Raw genomic sequence first — 23929 nt, forward strand, 5'->3', positions numbered from 1 at the left:
CTTTTGAAAAAAGGGAAGGGGAAAGAGAAAGTTTGAGTAACTGCAGAACCTACCTCGAAAGCTCCTCTCCCGATATGAAGCTTGAAGCATAGTCTCGGTTACCTTCTCGCGCATCGCCTGCTCCAATCTATTCTCCACTTTCTTTCGTACAGCCACTGTTCCGCACAGCCGTCGTGGATGTGCGTAATAGAGGGAGGAACAGATTCCAGCATCATCTGGACGCCGTCATCATACCAGACTTCAATGTCGTGGGACCGACTCGTGTGTGTTTCTTCGCCCCGCTGAACTTTGTTTCTCGGGTGTGGTTTTATGAACGTTTTTTTTTTTTTCGATGTTTTCTTACTAACTGTTTGTTAGCACTGTTCAGTTGTTGGGTTTATTTCGTCATGGCGAAGCGGCCTGGCGGTGATGTAGAGAGCGTGTTCGCACGCATTCGGTTGCGTCCCGTTTGGGGAATGCCCGGAGGAGTTGGTTTTTGTTCTTGCCATGTGCGGCTGAGTTTTCCCGTCTTTATTAAATTATTGATTTTTTTTTTTGTTGTTTTACCTTTACGCGCCGTCGACTTTTTTGTCTGACTCTCCACCGCCTTGCCACCGCTCGAACCTAAATACATTTTTTTTAACGCAATTTTCGTTAAGATCAAAGTTGGGCAATTTAATTCCTATTTATTTATTTTTATTTCCTACCCCTCTCCATGACACACTCTCTGTGTGTTTCGGACCGTTTCTGTGTCACCACTTTTGTGTATTACGGAAGTGAAAGGACATTCCCTGGTGACCTGTCCGATGTGCGGTGAACAAGCCCCAGTGTTTGGTTTCGTAAAGAATTGTATATAATATATCGACGATGTGGTGACTTTCTTTGTCTTAGTAATATGACAGCTAATAGCTAGTCGTGCTAGTTTACTTTGAAAGGTTTATAAATCGAAACAATACAACGTCTGTGCCTTTTGGTTATTGAAAGTCTACTAGGCCTGCTGGTTTGGTTAGATATGTATCTCATGGTTCCCGCTGTTATCAAAACATACTTAAATATTCAATACCACAAAATTCGTTTATAATTGATTACAAAATGCAGAAGAAAATTCAAGAAAACTTTTTCACAATTCATAGAGACGCATGGGTCGCTATGTCTGACTTAGGTCTTGCAAAACAAAGACGTCTTTTTCCGATATTGAGGCCTAAATATAAAACATGCAAACAAAATATACACTTTCTAGGCTTGATTTTTGTGTAGACAACTATCATATCTACATTTGAACAAAAAATGAAAAAAAAAGGGTTTTTTGAGAAAATCTATTTCAAAAATGGTACTTTTTGGTTTTTGCATAATATTAACGTAAACGTACCGCAAAGGATATTTTATACAACCAAGGTATTTTATAATAAATATAAAGAGCGTGTTCTGGGCTCTCCGTGGACATAAAAAATACCGGTGTAACCCAAGTAGATCGCCAGTAATTAATTGTCAAAGTTCGTCAACAATTGACCGAGGAGGCGTTTTTGACATTTTTACAGAAAAAAAAGCAAAAGGCCTAAAATTATTTCATGGTATTGGAGCCTTTTAAATGTGTCCACAGAGTGCTTCAAAAAAGATAATATAATGTGGACTGAAAATCCACGGCGGTAGATCAAGCAAAACATCCGACCCACGACGGGTGTGAAAAACACTGCTTTTCGCCGCGGCCTCTTTAAAATTCATAAGTCGAGAACAAAAAATGCGACGAACTTGCGGTTTGTGTCGACTGCGGTTTTAGAAACGGCGCCATAACATATATTTTTTTCATCGAAATTAAAAATTCGACCCTTTTTGCCTGCACGATTTGAGATGAAACCACCCATATATATATATATATATATATATATATATATATATATATATTAGTAATTTGCAAATATCTATATTCTTATATGTTCGAATTGTACCCAGCACATAAAAGAACAACCCGGGGAGCACTACGAAACCCCACATTTCTTTCGGATAATATTTTCTGGGACAATTTTGTCCAGGATCTTTTGTTCGGAAACATTTTGTCCGATTTCCTCCAACATTGAGTGCTGAGGGCATTCGTTCGACGAAACATCCCCATACGTCCGACTATTACGCATTCTTGAACATAAAAGGAGACACATAATTTTATTTACTAAACTTTACGCTTAAATGGACAACGTTCGTCTACGACACCAATCTACCTGTGAACAATTCCACTTTGATTACGCATTTTGTTTTTTAGCTGGACGCTTCAAATGAGCATATCATCGGAAAAACTCTAACGTCGCACTTACCGATGAGTGCCATTCCTAGGTCCAGCTCTTTTCTCAAGATCTCGAGCATCTGGGTCACACCCTCTTCGCCCTAAGGAATGATGTTGGGCCAGAGATTGATCGCAAAGATCAGAAGCGAAATGACGCAGTCATCTAGTCTGTCAGGTTATCCTATTAGGCTAGACTATCAAGCAGGTTTATAAGTTTTTAGAGCGCAGCTTTTAGGCGCCCGTTCCCGGCTTGAGCGGCGTCGCCGTCGCCGTCACCGAGATCATCCCAAGGTCACTTGACCCCTACAGGTCACGTGACCCCCCAAGGTCACGTGACCCCCCAAGGTCACGTGACCCCCCAAGGTCACCTCAAAATCACGTGACCCCTGAAGGTCACGTGACCCCCAAGGTCACGTGATTCTCCGAAGTCACGTGACCTCTAGGTCACGTGGTCCCCTCCTCAAGATCACGTGACCCCCAAGGTCACGTGACCCCAGGTCACGCCTCCCCGAGGTCACGTGACCCCCCCCCCCCTCCCCGAAGTTACGTGACACCCCACCGAGGTCACGTGACCCCCCCCCCCGGAGCATATTAAAGAATGAGGGGAGGAGAAGGAGGAGCGGTCTACCCTCCCCTCAGTACCCTTCACTCCTCCTCCTCAAGAGCTGCGCTCCAATTCGGCGTTACAGGGAGTTGTAAACGGCTCTCACTTTTTGTTCTTAAAATCATTCACTTCTCATTTTGAACAAAAGGCAACCTTGATCTCTTGGCAGAACTATTTTCTTTATCACTATATAACTGTCGCTATAAGGAGAATGAAACAATTTCTTTACTTTTGGTTAACTGGTGCTTGGAATGAAGGCTTCAGTTTCACAAACTGGAGAAGAGGCATCACTGTTTGCTTACGTGCCAGGTTTTTCGGTAAAAAAAAGAAAAGACCGTGACACAGTTTGCATAAGCCAGTGTCTCCGATTTCGGCAGTTTTCCTATTATACTCTATGTATCCCATTCCGCGGAACGCAATGGAATGCATGTGCATATCATTCCATTATGTATTTGTAAACATTTTTTTAGGTGTACTTCATTTCCTCCTCGCAACATCGCAACTCCCTAATGCTGAGGCTATGCACGATTTCGGTTGTAGCACGGCAGCAGAGGTGGACGCTGCAGTTCAGTCTCGAGACTGTGAGTAATTTGCGAGACCAACAACCACGGGTTGAGACTTAGCGTGCCTAAATAAACCATTTTAAAAACTCATCAAGCAACACTTGCAGTCGCTATTTGTTTGGGGCATAAAACACGACTACGTCCGACTCCTCGCCTAGTGCTGACTAGGGTGCCTTCATGTGCGCTTTGCTTAGGGTGGAGACATCTGGCCATTTTGTCTCACACTTTTATTTTTATTTTTTGTTCAGAAGCGCGTGAAAGAACGTGTCTCTGCACGCGCTCGTGGCGCTGACTGTGCTACGGCGACATTTTGTTTTCGTCGATTTCTTTGTATTTTACCCGTGAGCGCGTGCTGTCGGCATCGGGTACGACAAAGGGTGGCATCACCCTAAACAGAAGGACATAGAGGCACCCTAGTGCTGACGCAGCACTCGTGTCCAAAACATGCTCGGAGCGCGTGCCCAAACAATGGCAGACTCGGATGATGGGCGCTGCAGCTACTAAATGTCGCGACCTTTTGAAAGGGGTCTGTTTCGTTGTGTGTAGAACTGCTCGATGGACGGTCACTCCATTTATTGGCAGCATTCACAATACGAGCTGCGAGTAGGCGAAGAAAGCGTGAATCCTCGGCAACCGTTTCCCATTGTGTTACTCGCCGCGCAACAACGCGACGTCTTATAAGTACGCGAACCTTCCGACTCATCCCTCCAGGAGGCGTCCTCCGTTAAATTGCGAATGCTCTCCGGGGTTTCAATCGCTCCCTCTTCTAAATCTAGGATATCTGTTGAGACTGCGACGCCCGAGTCCCTATGTCGTCATCATTGGCGCTTCTAGAACCTACCACCTGGATTGCGACGCCCTCTAACGTTACCGAAGGCTCCTGTGGCGTATTTGTTGTCAAGCGCTAGATCGATCCCTCGAGTCTGCTACGGCGGTGGAAAAGCTGCGCCTATTGCGCCATGAACAAAAGTCTCCTACACCTGGTGCCGAAATTTTATTCTTGTTTGCTGAGATTTGCGCTACATGCCTGCGCCAAGATTGGCTTACAAACGCAAAAATCAATCATGTCTTTTTAATGGTCGACTGTTATGTTCAGATGAATATGAGGGAAGGGAACTGGTACAATTCTCTATTTCACAGCGTCTCTGCTCACCGTATAGTTCGTTTCATTTTGGTAAGAGCAGAGTCGAGGGGTCTACCAGATACAACCACTAGAACATATATTAAAAGCGCAAGTCACGGGACATTCGCTGTATTTGATTGGTTCAGTCGATAAAGGAACACGACCGAGAAGACGGACAAATGCCATCAGTTTGCAGTGAGGCTGCTCGGATCGTAAAATTGGCTGTAGCGTCGGTTGCGCTTTTATTTAGGGTGAAGCGAAGTTGAAAATTTGTTCCTCAACCGCGCTGGCTGGTTAATGCGCTGGCGGGTTGATCGCCGGCATCGCCTGAATTTCCAGACAATAGAGAGTTTCAGCAGACCGTTTTTTCGCCCCGATAACGATACCTCCTCTCCCCTCCGGCGGCCATGGCATGCATCCTATCGTTATCGAGTGTCGTTATCGGGGCGAAAAAACGATCTGCTAAAACTCTCTATTGTTGGCATTATCGGAAGTGAAATGTAGCGAGAAAACATTGCAAAATAGTAGAGTGGCGGCTGCTGTGATAAGACAGAACCAGGGCCTCTGTTCACATCGCTTGATTATGTCTGGCCCATCCGTTAAGCGCCGCCTCTCACCAGCGCACGCTGGTGAGCTTCACCGCTTCGCACCGGTCTACTAGGAGCAGCGGCTGACATGGGTGACCGCCTAGGTTAGCCGATAGGCTTGGAAATTATGCTCAGAATAATGCCAAGTAATCTTTTGGTCTTGGTTCTTCATTATTCCCTAAAATAACAAAAAAAAAAAAATAAGACAGGAAAAAAAAAAGCATTTAGCAAGAAAAGAAACACGCGCGTCTATATTTGAAGGTACACGCTTGTCAATAGTTCCCATGCAGCTGTCGATCGAAAAAGCAGTGATCTTTGACTTAAATCTGGTTCAAACGCCGCTGAAGAGCCTTGTAGATTTTGAAGTGGTCACAAAGGTATGGCCTCGTAATATTTATGGGGGGTTGCATTTGTACTTTATAATATTTGAGCGTTGAGTTGGATAGGTTTATAAGGGGGCCGGTTGGGGGGGGGGGGCATTTATACTAATAGACACAATTAAGTGGATATTTGGATTCTTACAGTAAGTTTACAGGAATTATTTTTACAAGCTAAATAAACTACTCGGTGTAAAAGTGGGAGGTGAGAGACTTTATCCCAACCGAAGAGTTGCACTATATACGGTTAATATATGTTACGTTACGTTACGTTACCAAATGTTACGTTTTTAATTTCCAAAGGACGTCCATAACCAAATTAGGCCGGATTAGAAGTGAGTCTCGTGCCGTCTGCACGCGCTTCGTCTTTGTCCTCGGTGGGTTCTGGCACGCGCCTCAGCAGCACCGCTACAATATATATATATATTGTTGCGGGAGTCTCAGTTCATGGGCAACCCAGAATTCAGTCCCCCGTCCTCCACACGACCTCGTCTTCTTCTTCTCCTTTTCTTCCTTTTCCTTGTCCGTTACACTCGCCCCTCCCCGTTTGGAAGTCCGTCGCGGACGATGCTAAGATAGTCACCACGTGTGACATAAAGTTTCAGATAGCTTGAATGGGCTGTCAAAGTGCGGCGTCGCCCACGCTGAGGCAGGCTGTCAAGGTGTTCGAGACGGTATGTTACGGGTCCAAGTTGCCTGCTAATCTTGAAAGGTCCACAGTACCTGGGCAAAAGCTTTTTTGAGTGCTGTGAACATCTTAGGTTCCTTCGAAGAAGCACCACATCACCTGGTGAAAACGACGGCAATGAGGTTTCTACAGTCAACGAGGTATGTCCTTCTTGTTCGATTGTAGAACCGTCGGCTGATATAAGACAGACGGTACTAGGAAGTGTTTTGGGCGTGGTACACTTTGCTGATTGCAGTAATGCGTAATCGATTAGACTTACTGCAGCTCCGGTGTCCACGATAGCATTCACATGTTGTCCCAACTCATGAAGATGAACTGAAAGACATGGCGTTGGTGAGGTGCGCAGTGGCGTTGTCACCAGAGGAACATGATGCACTACATGAGACTCAACCTTGCCAGGCTCACTGTCACTTGAAACGTTTGGCGTTGGTATAGGTTGCATTTTGCACGGGGCCAAGTGATTTGGCCAGGATCGAGCTAAGTGCCCAATGTCACCACACGTGAAGCAACGTCGTTTACTTGAACGTACCGGAGAAGATCGGTGAGCCACCCGCGAAAGCTGGATTCCAGATGTCGACACCATGTCCACTGCTTTGCTGGCTGCTTGAACTTCGAGTGCGCGAGCCAGTGCTGCACGAGTCGTGGTTGGGTGGGCGAGTCGCACAAGAAGCTGGATGTCGGTGTCTTCGATTGCGTCGATGAAAGCAGTGGTTGCTATCTGCTCCACGTCGACTTCCGTACATTCGACGAGCGCTCTTCTCGCCATCCTCTGGATTACGTCAGCTAGCTCCTGGAGTGTGTCCATGCCTTGGCGGTGGTGCTTTAAAGCAGTCAGGTGAAATTGCTGGAGATGTTCATCACCAAAGCGGGACTTTAGAGCTTCTATGAGTAGTTGATATGAGGAACGACTTGTGGCAGACATGCTCTCCAAACATTCAGCAGCGTTCCCCCTTAACTGGGCCACCATTGCACGAGCTTTGGACGTTGAGTCGAACCCGTAAAAGTCTGCAACCGTTTCGAATTGGATGAGGAAGGCTTGCCATGACGACTGCCCATCGAATGTCGGCAGCTTGAGTGACGGTCAGTGGTGCACAGGCAGTCGAATTAGAGATTCCACGGACGAAAGGCCATCATTGAGGCGTTGCCCTACGTCGGCAACCTGACGTTCGACCGCAGATTCCAGCAGAGACAGACGGGTTACGAGGCAATCGTCGTGGGTTCCAAGCGGGTTCACAATGTCCGTAGCACTCCTTTCGGCGAGCAGATTAGCTAACCGCTCCGCGATTTGCATCGCCGCGGAAGTTGAGATGACGCCACTTGCCTCCGATTGGGTTGCCATTTCGTAATCCCACCGCTGCCACCAAATGTTGCGGGAGTCTCAGTTCATGGGCTAAACGGTGTGGGCACCCTGGCGGCTCCCAAGCCAAGTTGCCCGACTGCGAGGCTCAAGCCGAACTTTTCCCGCGTGGCGGCGACGTCACGCCAGCCACGCGCACATCGGATGCGCCGCCTTGATAAGGCAGATCAGAGGCGGCGCACGGAGAGTCGCTGCCTGGACTCCGGCAGCGCCGGTAGCAATGTTAGTCGTCTTGTCCATGTCCAATTAAATGTAGTTTCTTGTTGTTGAAACCGTTGGCTCCGTGTTATTCCTCCGGGTCGGGTATGCAGCAAGGCAAACCGACCACAATGGCGCCCAACCGTGGTATGCTACCCACTCGCAGGAATTTCACGGGGCTTGGTTTCTTCTTTCGGTAAGCCTTTTTCATATTCCCCGTGTTTCCTATCGTTGTTTCGTACTTCCGTCACGTCCACGTTTGCTGCATTGGCGTGTTTGTGAATGTGTCTTTGTGACTGGCGGCAATTGTTTTGCGCGCTTGTGTTGGGTTTTTGGGGCGTTTCTTTTTTTTTTTTTTTGTGCTTGCAGGAATGCTTACGCGACGCAGCACCCGGATGAAAGTCTGGCCCGGTACGTTCGGGTCATGCAGGAGCTCTTCAAGAGGGCGGACCCGAAGTCACCGGAATCGGACAGATTAGCTCGGGTCAGAAGACAGTGTCACCCCAGGTACCACGTCTACCTGATCAACCGCACCTTTGAGACCCTTGAAGAGCTAGCCCGGGGCGCCCGCCTCATTGAGGAAGCTCTTCATGCCGAGCGGAACTACGTGCCGCCGCCACCAGCCAAGTACGCGCTCGAGCCGGCATGCGCATGGCGGGGCCCCGAGGCCTCCACGCAAGTGGACTGTCCGAACGAGACCTCCCTTCCCCACCACGTCAACCAGGAGAGTTGGCGTGGCATGCATGGTGAACTCCCGTGCGGGATAAGCGTATGTTCGCCTAACTCTCCCCGAGAGGTCCCCGGAGGTCACAGCGAGGCCCGTGAGGGTTTCGGGCGGGGGTCGCCACGACAGGTGGGAGGTCGTTGGCCGTGCCCTATCGCAAGCTGGGGCCCAACGGAGATCACCACCCAAGCGAACCATCTTCATCAGTCTGCTCCTGCAAGTGCTGGCGAAAACTGGCACGGTGCGGTCGCAAACCCGCAGCCCAGCAGCATTGACCCCCGCCGCAACGGAACAAGCCCTCCTCACAACAGCCAGTCGCAAGCCTGGTGGAGGCCCTCCCATAGTGGTTCCTTATCCGATCACTGGAGGCAGTCCGACGGGCACCTCGGTGCGGGTGACCTAAGCAGGCAACTGTCGTCGGACTGCTGCTACCACTGCGAGCAGCCCGGCCATCACCGAAACCAGTGTCCAAGACTTCCGGACACTACAAACAAGAGGTGGCACGAGACGGCGGCAAAGGGCCGGAACCAGAACCAGGGAAACTACTACGGCCGGCGACGCTGAAACCAGACAGCCACTCGCCGACGGCCGTTGCAGTCCCTGGGAGCAGTGAGGCCGTGGCACAGATTCCATCGGTATGTCGAATCCAGCCCGAGCCTAATATCATTGAACCGCGCATGACGATTTCACTGCTCGATTTTTCCATTGCCGCACTTTTGGATTCCGGGGCCGCTATCTCGCTCATAGGGGATTTCGTTTTCGAACTCTGCAAAGCAAAAAAGATAAGCCTCCGGGAGTGCGAAACCCGTTTGCAGCTAGCTTCTGGTACAGCGATAACAGCTGGAGGAGCAGTGAGGCTGCGAATTCGGTTTAGTGGAAAGAAGCGGCGTCAGCGATTTCTTTATCTGCCAGGACTCGTGGTACCTGTGATCTTGGGCCGAGATTTCATTACAGGCGAAAGCATGACGCTCGACTTTTCTGGTGGTGGATACCGGCTGAACAGTACAACCGGGGGCGACGTGACTTGCAGTTCGAGGTGGGAGATTTTGTACTCCGGCGTACTGACCCACTGAGTGACGCCGCTCGAGGCTTCGCAGCCTCCCTCGCCAACAGGTGGGAAGGTCCGTTTCGCGTGCGTGAAAAGTGCTCGCCACTCACTCACAAACTAGTTAACTGTGAGTCTAGTGAGGAAACCGGACCTGTTCATGTCACCGACCTTAAACGATTTTTCCAAGCAGAAGACGAAGATTCCTCGCAGGACCGGAACGACAATGACGGCAGTCCCGTTCCGGAAACCCCCTTGTCTCCACCAAGGCGGCGGTATAACCTGCGACGTCGGTGACACCAAAGAGAGAGGAACCTTTTTTTTTTTGTCTCCTTGGCTTTGCCTATCTCGCATTTTGGGGGTAGTTTTCTACTTCCACGGATCTGCCCCTTTTTCAAGAGAGGGGGGAGGAGATTGTGTGCCCACCTCAGATCCGTTATTTCAAACTTTCTGGAAGGGGTCCGAAGATAACGTCAGGCTCAGCCCTCAACTGAGTCCCATGTCGTCTGCTTCCATGTTTTCTACGAAGCTGACTCATGGACAAAACTGTCGCCACACCCGCCATCTGAACGACACGGCGGCCGGTCTCATCGTGGACCGCGGCCACCCTCTACAGGACCACGGGCAAAGCAGCCACCTGGTGGAGCCCTGATCCCGAGCAAGCGACAAGCTGGAGCTGACCGAGCCGCCGCGCTCGTCAGCAGCCGCCGCGCTCGTCAGCAGCCGCCGCGCTCGTCAGCAGCCGCCGCGCTCGTCCAGCAGGCGCCGGCCGGACTTACAACGTCAGTCCGCCCAACAGCGCCATCCACCCCCTGGCGCCCACAACGTCTCCGTCATCGACATGCCGGACGAAGCTTGAGGGGGGGGGGAAGTGTGGGCACCCTGGCGGCTCCCAAGCCAAGTTGCCCGACTGCGAGGCTCAAGCCGAACTTTTCCCGCGTGGCGGCGACGTCACGCCAGCCACGCGCACATCGGATGCGCCGCCTTGATAAGGCAGATCAGAGGCGGCGCACGGAGAGTCGCTGCCTGGACTCCGGCAGCGCCGGTAGCAATGTTAGTCGTCTTGTCCATGTCCAATTAAATGTAGTTTCTTGTTGTTGAAACCGTTGGCTCCGTGTTATTCCTCCGGGTCGGGTATGCAGCAAGGCAAACCGACCACAACGGGCAACCCAGAATTCAGTCCCCCGTCCTCCACACGACCTCGTCTTCTTCTCCTTTTCTTCCTTTTCCTTGTCCGTTACAATATATAATGATTTGAACATTGTTGTAAATAGTTTTGGTTCCCACATTTATTTCGTTCTTCATGTTCTCTCTTTTTTTATCTTACGGAAGGAAGAAAATGATATGAAAGTGATATGTTGTAAATACCTTTCGTAGCCTGATAGATTTCGTTTCTTTTTGCTCTCCTTTTGCTTTAAAGGAAAAGGGTGCCCCTTTTCCTTTAATCGCCCTTGTGCGCGTGAATAAAGAAGAAGTGTAGCAGCGTTCGTCGGGGCTGGACGTGTCCTTTTTCCTTCGGCGTGTCCGCTTGGCCGCGGGCCGCCGCTGCCCTCCACGCCATCGTCGTCGTACCGTAAGCCTTCCTGCGCATATATCCTAATGCAGTATAGCCCTTCAAACACTACAAACATGCGCCGAGAAACTGAAAAAGGGGAGAAAATGAGCGTGCAGGGACGTCACAATGACGAGTTCTGGTTAGAATAATTAGCGGGTAGACCTAAAGTCAGCTGCTTTCGTCTCAACTGCACTCGCCGAATGCTTTAGGACGCGGAACGCCGGCGTCCGCCGTTTGGCTCGCGCACTTAAACGCGTTGTATGAGTACAGTAGATAAAAAGTCAGCCAGCTTTAGGTCTACCCAAAAATCACTCGTAGGAGAGCTCGGCGTTCTGACGTCCTCATGTCTCTCCCTTAGTTTCTCGGCGCATGCCCCTTGTAAATGGAACCTAGTCTGACCAGAACCTTATTATTAGAGAGAAGACCCCGTGTTCCTTTTGCGCCTTATCTATTTGTATTACAAAAACAAAGAGGCAATATGGTTTAGTATTAAAGAGGAAACGTCAATCATAATCAAGGGCAACCTCATTTAACGATGCAAACACTCTATCAATCTTGGGTAATGCTGTAACACATGGCATCTGCTCCAGACCAGTACCTTGCCTCCTACAAAACCTGCTGCGCAAACGGTCAGATGCCGCTTCTATCACTGCTACAAGTACAGCCGACGTTGTTAGATCTTGGCTGAGAGACTCCCCCGTACCGGTGAGGCCCCCTCTGCCTTTTGACGTTGCCTCCGAACGTTTGAAGCACCCTTTGGTTGCTGTGCTTTGGAACGCATGGGTTCTTTCGAGAAAAATTGAAACAGCTTTTCCACGACCTTGGCGCTTGGAATGACAGGACGCTAAAGCCCCTTGATGTGTTCGCTTCACAAGCGTCAAACGCGTCGACTCCCCGTTCTGCCCTTGATAGCGAATAGCAACGCAGAACTGCAATGAGCGGCCCTTGGATGCGAACGGCGGCGGAGCACTCGCTCGTGGTGCGTGTCTGTATACAGACACGCACAACGAGCGGGTGCTCCACCGCCATTGTTGCTGGAACATGTATGTTCCTGCAACAATGGTTGGCGGTGCTTGTATATCCTAAAGTCTCTTGATAAAATTCACGCTTGGCGTTTCTTACAGGTATCTCCAACCATTGATCTGGAAACGCGCAAGACAGGTGTCGCGGGCGAACGCTCCGCCGCCATTTACTTCCATGAATCGTTCATATCCAGGGTTGCCAGGTTGGGCTATTAATAGCCAAATTGGCCTACTTTGTCATGCATTTGGCGTCGAAATTTGGCGGTTGGCTATGTGGCTATTTTGGGCTATTTTAAATCCTAACGCGGACTTGTTCTTTTTTTTTTTTGCTTGGTTTAGAGTAGATGTACAAAAAACACTTCAGCGGGGACACAAAGCGACAGTCCACCCATACTGTATTCCCGCCTTAGGAATTTTCTGCGTGAAGATTCGTGGGCGTGAGCTACCGTGACCTAGATTCAGCTCCGACGGCATCGCTTTTGTATTAATTGTGGCTTATTTTATGCTCCCAAGTTCTTTCTGCTGCCTACTGGCGTCTCTTATTTTCTCGAGTTTCCCACCATCCTTTTACAGGAGGCACCTCATCGGAGGAAAAATTATACTAAAGGCAACTCAAAACATGAAGTCGCCTGATAACGCGTGCTGTACCGGATATAACAAAGGAGGCTTTTCCGCGAAACGTGGAAGTTTCTTAAAGCACAATAGGCCAGAACAGAAGAGAACAGATTTTGGACAATGTATATTCCGAACAAGGCCAAGATCGATGCGCAGGAGCCCTGTTTCCACTGCTATCCGAGCTTGCCATCGCGCTCCCGACACTGCTCATGTCGAATGCCACAGGGGAGAGAGTATTCAGCCACGTAAGCCTCACAAAGTCAAGCCTAAGGAAGAACATGTCTTTTCCAACTCTTCTTCAAAACGTCTTCTATGTAAAGGTTGCTTTCCTTGGAAAAAACGAGTGCTGTAAGGACATCAACTCTCCTAAAGAAGTTTTTGCCCGTATTAAGACGGAAATCATGAATGAGGCGAGTAAACCAAGCACAAGCAAAACGCGTGTGGAATTTTTTTTTTTTTTTTTGTACCGTTGTGGCTTGAAATAAAGCGTTCAATACATTTCAAGATGTCGTAGATCTTGCAAGCTGCTCCTAAACCCCAGATATACAGACGTAGTGCCTTCGAATTGAGCTCGCACACTCCAGTGCACGATATTTGGGCTTCTGCAGAACATGGCTCCTTTTGGGCTACATAAATCTCTTGCATTTGGCAACTTTTGGGCTACACGATCTGGCATTTGGCGGTTTGAGCTAGAAACTACCTGGCAATCCTGTTCATATCAATACCTCGGCGTCATTTTCTCCCAAGGGCCGCACGAAGCATGGACCTGCTTGATGCTACTTTTAAGACAAACTCGGACACCTCAAGGGGCTTTAGTGTTGTCCGGGACCCACTAGAGTGACGAATATAAAATACCGATACCGACAAAAGCCTCAAACACGTGCGGCGTTCGCGCGAAAGTACCTTTGGTCGAACGAATTGGAGCCTTCTGAGTAAGCAAGAGTGGCTGGAAGCTTACCAAAATACCTTCGCGCTTATGCTGCACGTGTACTTGAGGCTTGTCAGTGTCGGTTGTTTCTGTATGCCGCTTTAAATAGGACTTGGGAAAAAGTATGGGAAGTTCTACAGCTGAGTTGATGAAGTAACGTTGAATATTTATGAATCTTTCGCTGTGTGTCTTCAGAGGAGCATCTTACATTATACGCCAGTCCCCAGAGTACCGGGCGTCCCACGAAGACGGCTTTGGCTCCAAGGGCGAGGGCCTTGATGGCGTCGGTCCCGTGACGAATGCCTCCGTCCAGGTAAACTTCAACCTGGCCTTCAACTGCTCTGATGATCTCCGGCAGGGCCTCAATCTGCACACCCACGGACCCGAGTTATCAGACCTCGGAAGAGTTTTGAAATCCTTAAAAAAGAAGGTTGATAGACGCCTAGACTATATGGCGGCTTCAAATGACATATTTCCGGCTCAAAAATCTTGCCGGATGCCAAGTTTATAAATTTTTGTCCCAAGCTTTTTTATGTGCGGAGGCAGCCTTTTCCAACTCGGTCGCGTCATTTTGCGTCGTTCTTCACAGTACCAGTTTTGGCAGTTGAGCACACAAAAGTGCATTCACTGCTACACTGTTTTTGAAGCATTCAATTCTTTTAACAGCCCTCCCCCCGCCCCCCTTCCCAACCCACACACTCCCCTGAATCACAAAGTTTTTTGTTGTTGTTTTTTTCGTTCGTCCGTGCATTTCTCGCTAAATTTAGCGAAGAGATTCTCGTCACGTGACATGAACACCAATTCAATTTCCTGACTCCGCCTGGCGGTGAAATTGATGTCACGTGACTTGGCGTCACCTGACCTATACATTAATTTAGTTTCCCCACTAAATTTAGCGGAGGAAATTATTGTGACGTGACCTCTAGTACACCAATTCAGTTCCTTTGATAAACTTAGCGTGAAAATTGACGCCACGTGACCAGACGTCACATAACATATACACGAATCCAGTTTCTCCGCTAAATTCGTCGGGAAGTTGATATTACGTGACCAATGCGCCTTCAAAATTTAGTGAGAAAATTTACGGCACATGGAGTGATGTCACGGACATGTGCACAAAGTCCATTTCTACGATAAATTAATACTATAAATTGATGTCACGTGACGTGTGCACCAAATCAGTTTCCTTTCTGCTAAATTGATAAAATACAGGTTTTTCACTCAACGAACCTAGTGTTCAGTGTCTTCTAAACAGACCTAAGGGACTTCCAATTAAATGCTGATTTTCATGCATGATTTCAATCTGAAGATATAAGTCACTGCCGAATTTGTACACAAACCGGTCTTTGTTCGAATTTCAGACAAGTGAGCGATCGGGAAGGTGACACATGATATTGTGTTTGTTACTTCACGATATTATATCACACTGCAACCTGGCATTGTGATTTCCTGTTAAATTTAGCTGGAAATCAGTATGTGAAAAACGACTTACATTAGAAGACGGCCACTGTAAGTAGAGAAGTAATGCTCGTAACCTATAACTCTCCACTCAAGTATGCTCCGTTGGACAGAATTTTAGCTTATATGTTAGGAAACCGATGCATGTTGTTCCTTCATACAGTCAACGATTACTTTGACTGATGCGGAAGAGTAGATGACTAAGAAATTGCTTTGTGCCACGACGCTTTCATAAAGGCTTTGGAGGAACATACCGTGGATGTCACAGTGTCCAGTTGCCGACCGCCATGATTGGACACAAAGATGGCGGCGACACCGTTGCTGACAGCCTCCTTGGCATCTTCGGCTGTTTCAGATTGCGTAAATATGAAGCATAGATCAGAATGCTTACATTGACCTTCTGCACACTGCGAAATATTGTCTTCGAAACCGACTTCGTTTTTGTTTTATTGCCTACTATATAGCTAACTGATGCTCTATTCGTTTTCCCGACAACATAATCCTAATATTGATATCCAGTTACTAAATATCTGTATTTGTTTTCTTATTTTTGATCATGGCTCGATTAATTTTGAAACGAAGCATCGGCACTTTGAAAATTGTGTTCCAACGCGTCAAGAAGAATTATCATAATCTGTTTTTTAGGCGTCTGTTAGTAATTTGGTTTTTAGCCATTCATTTGAATAATGCATCTTTTCTTGAAGATTCCACAGACCCTCGTGTGCATATTTAACGGCCTTTATAATGTACATTATCTTGAAGAACGTCTCAAAGACGTACCGAAGTTACTAGTTCTACGGTGACTGCTTTTTAATGCATATTAGTCATGCATGGTCATAAAAAAAATAAGTTAATTGTTGGAAACAAGACCTACACTATCACATATTTTCGGGCACTGGCTGCTATGTCACTCCAATGTGAAAGCAGATGGGGGGAGCTTGAGTTATCCCGTCTCCTGCGCGAGCTTCCAACTTCGACAATGCTTCGCCATCTCGTGCACCTCGAGCGCGTACGCGCAGCCCGAACACGCCGGAAGGCACGGAGCACCTGCTGGAGGCCAGTCATTCGGAAGACGCCCTCCCGTTCACATTCTTTCAGTGATTATAGTAACCTTTTTTCCCTACAGACTCCACTTGAATCGTAGCGAGAGAGGGAGAGAAAACAAGCAGGTATTCTGGAGAGTTCGTATCTCTGACGCTGGCCCTGTCTTTCGACTTTATTCCTTTTTTATGGTATAAGCGGAGAAAATTAGCGCGAACAATTTTCTAGCAATTATAGCGAAGTGCCACAACCCTACACAAGATATACCCGAGGGTCCGCCGGAACTACTGAATAAGTTTACTCTGACCTGACAAAACAACAAAAGATAACAACCTAGATGTTTCGTCACGTGTAACGTGCGGTATCCTCAGTGTACACTGACCCGGTGGTTACGTGGACATGAACTAGTTCGCCAATCTAAACAGGGACGGCGCCAAGGGGATGCGAGGGGTGGCGGGCGCCTCCCCTAAAATTTCTTCTGCCACCCCAAGATGAAGCAGCTTTGTACGTCGGCTTGAAGACCCAGTGCAACGAGTGTCCAGACTTTAGAGCCGTTCATGCGTTTTATTATTTTTTTTTTCTATTAGCTTCCAGCCACTGGAAGTCGTACCGCGGGTAGGGTGCCTTCATATCTCCCTAACCGCGGGCGAGTAAGCTATCAAGCGCTTTAGAAAAAGCAGCTTCCCTTCGTAACGCCTGCTGGCTTTTCTCCGTATTCCGCTCTGTGGTGCTTATCTTCAGCGGAGACCGTAGACGTGAACGAAGGGGAGCTTAGTTAAAGTCGAGGTCATGGGGAATTCCGCACTGTCTCAGAAAGGGAAGCAAAACCTGGTTGTGAGGCTGAGCACAGGGGGCAGAGGTCCCTGCTGTGATACACCCCCCCCCGCCCCCCCCCCCGTCTTCCTCCTCGTGTCTCCGCATTTCCCTTTTCAATGAGCACACCGCATAAGCTATCTTGCATAAGCCCGTGCGCGACAGCACCTCAAAGTAACCGCCCCTCCCCCCCAATTTGGTTCGCCTCCCCACTGCCCCCCCATTACGAAGATCCTGGCGCCGTCCCTGAATCTAAAATGTCCTCGCGGAGGTCCAGTTAGCAGGGAGGGAGGGGGGGGGGGGGCTATTGACATTGCACTCCTTTTAGTTGCGGCGGATAAACCGTGACTCCACAAACTTTCTCGGACAGGCGCACACCCGTCGTCCAGCCGTGGTCGACCAGCTTCGATCAGCTTTCATAACACACTTGTTATGTCAATCTTGAGTAAATTTTTTCAGTGGCTTTTTCTGTCTTTTGGAGTGCATTTGTATCAGTGTTGCACAACTTCTTCAAACAAAGAAAACCAAGATCGTTTCTTCGTTCCTTTCATTTTTTCTCATTTTCGGAACGCGTTCCCGTGACAAGTTCCATCTGCGAGAAAGAAACTCGTTCCCGTTACAGTTACGAAATGGAACGTATCGTTACATATATGTTACATTTGTACTTTTTTGATTACCATTATTAGTTAGATCGAGCATTTTTTTATCTATCCCATCAAACGGGAATATACGAATTTCATGTCGTGATGAAGGGGTACCAGGAGAAGTAAACAAAGGAAGCAGGGTTTCATTTATTTATATTCACCTTTAAAATTTTAGCTTTTAACCATATTCATGTTTGTGATGGGACATTGAGACGAGCCAAATCTACTGTTACCCCACATTGAACGAGCGTTTTATAATAACTTCACACGCTTCGATTAAACGAAGTCCCTCGTTCGAACTTAGCAATAGTTTCTTCTCGATGATGCTGTTCGTAATACGAGCGAGTGAAGACGATTGTGGTGCCTTTGGAAGGCCAGTCTCGAAAACTATAAGTCTATATTTTTGAATGTTGGATTAGTTGTTCAGATTGAAGGTGGGGGATAAGGGAAGAAGAAATGAAGGTTAATTTTTTTGTATCTTTTAAGTGATCAATGTTAGGAATACAAGTGTGTGTTCGATGTCTGGTAACCTGTTCTTCCCCGCAGGGGGCACCTGTGAAAGCAGGTGTTTGGAGAGTGGCGTCTCCACGGACCCCGAGCCCCGCAGGGGGCGCCTGCACCTTGTGTGCTAGGTGCTTGGTGAGTAGCGTCACCACGGACCCCAGCCACGTGGGCCACCATACCCGCCCGCAGGGGGCACCTACTTTAGTAGGTGCTTGGTGAGTGGCGTCACTACGAACCCCGAGCCATGTGGGTTCGCCCACCCACGTCTGGCTGTGCGTGGCGTACCCGTGTCCGAGGAAAAGGGGACCCTGGTGGTTGAGCTGAGCCCGGGGTATGTTTGGACCCTTCGGGGCCCCCCGGGCGAGGCAATACACTGCTTCGACCCCTGCTTCTCGTAGACGGGTGTCCTGGCTTGGCCCGACCAGGATGATTCAGTCAGTCGCCTCTTCTACCCTCTTCTTCCTTCTTTCACTTTTTCTCCCACCTCTTTCTCTTTTCTTCTCCACTCTCTTCCTTCCTTTTTCATCTCCTTAGGCGGCAAGGGCCAACCTTGAGTGGAAACAGGACCTGTCCCTGCAACCACACTAGGGTATAGTGCCCGGGCAGCACTGGTAGTGTAATTGTGTCAGCCAAGCCTTTCTTGCTTTGGCACATTACCTACCCCCTTGCTGGGCTCCGTGGTGGGTGGTGCACCCGGGCACTGAATTTTCTCCCCCATCTCTATGGGTCTGCACAAAAAATCCTTCCTTGATCGGCCCCCGAAAAGGGGTCGCACCGAAGCTTCTACCTCGCACGAGACACATTCTACTCCACCTAGATTCCCGAAATTTTGGGTACTCCACTCTGAAAGTGACAAACCGCTCTCGAAAATGTCACCATTTCTTGTTGCAAAAGTCCTTGAGAGTGTGATTGGAAAGAATTTCAAGGCTAAAAAGCTGGCATCTGGCGATTTACTTGTTGAAATTGAGACCAGCCACCAGAGTTCTGTGCTCCTTGCACTCAACTCTGTGTCGGACTACAAGGTCACCGCGACACCCCACAAGACATTGAACACCATCCAAGGAGTCATCTCGGAGGACGACCTTCTGGACGCGTCTGAGAGCGAAGTAGTGGAGGGCCTTCCTGACCAGGGGGTTGTAGCTGCAAGGCGCATCTCCTTGCGTCGTGACGGCCAAGAGCTGAAGACGAGGCACATTGTGCTTACCTTTGAGGCCACCACGCTTCCCGAATCCGTGAAAGCCGGATACCTTTACTGCAGAGTTCGTCCGTACGTTCCAAACCCCAGAAGATGCTTCAACTGCCAAAGATTTGGACATGGCTCACAGAACTGCCGCGGCAAAGCCACATGTGCTAAATGTGGCAAAACTGACCATGCAGCAGACTCTTGCGCCGACGACGCAGTCTGTGTAAATTGCAAAGAACCCCATCCCGCTTACTCCAGATCGTGTAAGACGTGGAAAGATGAGAAGGAAATTTTAAAGGGTAAGAAAACCTCTCATACCCAGAGGCGCGTCGCCGCTTCGCGTTTTTGCGCAAGGATGGCTTTGCACAGGTGGTGCAGCGGGGACCTGCACCACTGAAGGTTGCAGTGGCAACTCAGACATCCTTCCCGGATGCTAGGAAGCCGCTGGAGTCCGCAACACCCCAGCTGAAGCTTCAGCTTCCTGGGCGTTCACTCTCGGCTGGTAGACCTACATCCTCCTCCAGCGAGAGTTGTTCCTCTTCGACGGAGCAGCAGCCTGTCCCCTCTCATGTAGAGGGCTCACAGGCTGTTTCTCCTACCCAAGATGGGTCGGCTGTGGCCGCACCTGTCAGTGCTTCGCGGTCTTTTTCCAAGGAGAGGGGACCACGCTCCCGACCCAGTTCTTCGGAGGGAGCGTCCTCATCCAAGGAGCGGCACGATTCTTGTGCCACTGCTCCAGCACCCAAGGGGCAGGAGCAGGTGGGCTTGGGCGACTGCCTGCCCAGTACCTCTGCTCCTCCGGTTGGTGGAGGTCGGGGCCGGGGTTTTCCACCTCGTGCCCAGAGCCTCCCTAAACCGGCTAGAACAGCCTCAACCCAGGAGGCAGAACCAATGGAGGAGGGTACCGACCCATCCACTCCTGCGTCTGACCCAGACGACATGGAGTGGCAGGTCCCCAAGGGCAAGCACAGGAGCAAAAAACCAATTGTACCACAGAAGTGACAATTATACTTTGCAAGGCTGGTATGCTCTCTCAACAGGAATATCATCCTGCATCTTCAGTCACTACACTAACCTCACATCACCAAGTTATCTTGCTCATTCCCATTGCTCCACCTACTCCTAGGGACCAGCCGATACAGAGGACTAACGGCGACTCCCTCGCCAGTGGCCTCGGCCCAAAGTCTCGACGCCCTTCGAGGTCGGAGGGGACAGTTCCATATAGACCAACCAGAGGACCACTGGCGACTCCCTCGCCTGGGGCTTTATTTTTAATTGTTTTTCCCCAAAGGTTCGGTCGGAGCTGCCTTCTTGCAGACTCATTAAATCATCATTCATGTCCATTTCCACTTGTACTAAATTTACCTCCTGTCACTGGCTTAGTTTTACTCTAGCTACCATTACACGAAGCTTGTAACTTTCTGGTAAAAAGCTAACTGCCTAACATTAATCATGTCTGTTTTTTTACAATGTAACTGTCGTGGGCTTTTTCCCAATTATGACGAAATCACCTTTTTAATAAATGAACACCACCCTGCTGCCTTTTGTTTGCAGGAGACGCACCTTAAAGAAAGTCACTCAAATGTTCTTAGACACTTCAAAATGTTCAGAAAAGATAGGTTAAATGCATCTGTAGCTTCCGGTGGTGTTGCAGTGGTTGTCCAACGCATGGTCCCGTCCACTGAAGTGGCTTTGCAAACCTCTCTCGAGGCTGTGGCTGTCCGTTTGCTGCTTGACCGCGTGATTACCGTCTGCTCAGTGTACATCTCCCCTGGATATCGGCTGCAGTACGAGGAGCTAGATAATCTAATTAGCCAGCTTCCGGTGCGTTACATCATTTTAGGTGATTTCAATGCACACAATCCCTTGTGGGGAAGCTCTAGAAGAGATTCTCGAGGAGCACTCGTTTAACGGTTTCTTCTGTCGACAGGATTGTGTCTGCTCAACACAAAATAAGCCACTTATTTTAGTTCAGCAACTTGTAGTTTTACTTCCATTGATCTTTCGTTTTGTCATCCTTCATTGTACCCCCTGCTTTTATGGAAGGTCATTCCAAATCCATATGGGAGTGACCACTTTCCACTCATTATAGAGTTCAACCATCCTCCTGCTGGTCTTTTAACACGTACCCCTCGTTGGAAGCTTGAAAAGGCTGACTGGTCAATCTTTATAGAAGCCTCACTTATGGCATGTTCATCTCTTGATGATCTTTCCATCGACGATGTCACCGAGCTAATTACTCAGCATATCTTGCAGGCCGCTATGCTTACCATTCCCATGACGTCCTCACATCTTCCAAAAAGGCCAAAGCCGTGGTGGAACGAAGACTGCCGCCAAGAAAGAACAGAATCATGCATGGAGTATTCTCAGGCGTTATCCCGCAGCAAATAACCTGATCGGTTTTAAGAAAAAAAGAGCGCAAGCAAGGTATATCCGGCAGCGAGCCAAGCGGCAAAGCTTTAGAGGGTATGCTTCCTCAATTAATAGCAGTGCGTCCTCGAAGAAAGTTTGGGGCCGTGTGCATAAAATTGAAGGCTCCCACCGGGTATTTTCTGCCCCACTCGTGAACCAAAATGGACAATGCCCTGCCAGCCTAGAAGAACAGGTGAATGTCCTTGGTGAGCATTTCGAATTTGTTTCAAGTCCTCAGCATTATACTCGGTCATTTCAGCGACACAAGCTACAGGCAGAGAAAAAGGCAGTTCCTTTGTCAGGTGGCTTGCAGGAGCCCTATAATTCACTATTTACACTTTTTGAACTACAGCTGGTACTTCGTTCGTCCAAACAGACGGCTCCTGGGCCAGACGGCATTCATTACAAAATGCTTCAGCACCTCCATCTATCAACTCTTGAGCTTGTTATATATTTGTTCAACCGCATTTGGCTTGAAGGTTGCTTCCCCTCATCTTGCAGGGTGGCTATCATTATTCCCCTGCTGAAGCCAGGAAAGGATCCTACCTGTGCATCTAGCTTTAGGCCGATAGCTCTCACGAGTTGTTTTTCAAAGACACTAGAAAGGATGATAAATAAAAGGCTTATATTTTATTTAGAAAGAAACAAGCTACTTGACCGTTACCAGTGTGGATTTCGCTCAGCTCGATCGACGGTTGACCATCTGGTCCGCTTTAAGACTGCTGTGCGAGAGGCCTTTGTAAATAGACAGCATTGCTTCTCTGTCTTTTTTTACTTGGAAAAGGCATTTGATACAACTTGGCGCTACGGCATATTGCAGGATTTGTTCAACATTGGTCTTCGGGGCAGAATGCTAGGTGCCATCCATAGTTACCTCCGGGATCGCACTTTTCGTGTGAAGCTTGGGGCAACTCTTTCTAAAGAATTCTCGCAAGAAAATGGAGTCCCACAAGGCGGTGTGCTTAGCGTCACTCTTTTTATCGTAAAAATGAATTCAATTTCTCGTATTATACCGCCATTTGTTCAGTACTCGCTCTATGTTGATGATGTACAAATTTCAGTCTCATCTTGTAATCCATCCATCTGTGAACGTCGACTTCAACTTGCGATCAACAATTTGGTCAAATGGGCGGATGTAAATGGTTTTAGGTTTTCTCCTGAGAAAACGGTTTGTGTGTGCTTCTCTCGTCGCCGCGGAATTTTACTTGAGCCTTCTTTAACTATGTATGAAGTCCCTATTGCAGTAAAGAACGAACACAAGTTTTTAGGTCTTATATTTGACTCCAAAATGACATTCATTTCACATGTTAAGAGCCTCGAAATGAAATGTGTAAAATCACTTAATATACTAAAGGTCTTGTCGCACGTATCCTGGGGGGCTGATCGGTTTTGTTTATTGTGCATCTACCGCTCAGTCGTGCGGTCCCGACTTGATTATGGCTGTATTGTGTACGGCTCCGCACGGGCATTGGTTCTCAAGATGCTGGACCCCATTCATCATCAGAAGCTCCGACTTTCGACTGGTGCTTTTCGCACATCTCCAATACTCAGCCTATATGTAGAGGCCAATGAGCCCTCACTGGAGAAAAGAAGGTTTGAATTAGGCTTCATGTACTCTCTGCGAATTAGGTCTGTTCCTGGTCACCCGACCCTGGACTGCAAAGAACACGTTCACTATGAGCAGACTTTCATAAACAAGCCATCATTTGTTCCACCTCTCGCCATGAGAATTCGTTCTTCTGCTGAGTTCGTAGGGCTGGATGTGCTACCCTCAGTTGTGCAATACTTGAACTCCGTAGCTCCTTGGGACCTCATGCCCATCCACTGTGAGTTGAAACTAATAAAACACAACAAGAAAGAGACCCCTAATGAAGTTCTGAGACAAGAATGATTAGAACTCCAGGACCAGTACCGAGACTTCACAAGTTTCTACACTGATGGGAGCAAAACTGATTCCTACGTAGGTTGCTCAGTGGTAGGGCCTTCCGTGAAGTGTGTCCAGAGAATTAACAATAATGCTTGTATTCTTTCCGCAGAGCTTTACGGCTTGCTCCTTGCCATAGACCACATTCTTAAAAAGAAGATCCGTAAGTCAATTGTTTACACTGACTCACTTAGTGCTTTACGAGCTCTGGACACAATGGGGGATGTTCAAAATCCGCTTGTTCTAGAAGTAAGGAACCGGTTACTTTCAGCATCAAAAAGGAAGAAACAAATAACATTATGCTGGGTAC

The 23929-nt window shown here is 48.4% G+C and overlaps 1 protein-coding gene across 1 annotated transcript in view; it reads right to left on the reverse strand.

Moving 5' to 3' along the window:
• The window catches only part of LOC115327921 (hydroxyacid oxidase 1), a gene marked incomplete at its 5' end in the record, with an annotated part of 61736 nt that overhangs the window by 24995 nt on the left and 12812 nt on the right, over positions 1–23929 (reverse strand). The window contains 3 exons of the mRNA XM_042294674.1: positions 2286–2355; positions 13849–14007; positions 15353–15444. Of these exons, the coding sequence (XP_042150608.1) occupies positions 2286–2355; positions 13849–14007; positions 15353–15444 (321 nt within the window). The remainder of the gene's footprint in view (positions 1–2285; positions 2356–13848; positions 14008–15352; positions 15445–23929) is intronic.

The sequence above is a fragment of the Ixodes scapularis genome, unplaced genomic scaffold (assembly GCF_016920785.2).
Source record: "Ixodes scapularis isolate PalLabHiFi unplaced genomic scaffold, ASM1692078v2 PGA_scaffold6__148_contigs__length_123643588, whole genome shotgun sequence".
In the NCBI taxonomy this organism is placed as follows: domain Eukaryota; kingdom Metazoa; phylum Arthropoda; class Arachnida; order Ixodida; family Ixodidae; genus Ixodes; species Ixodes scapularis.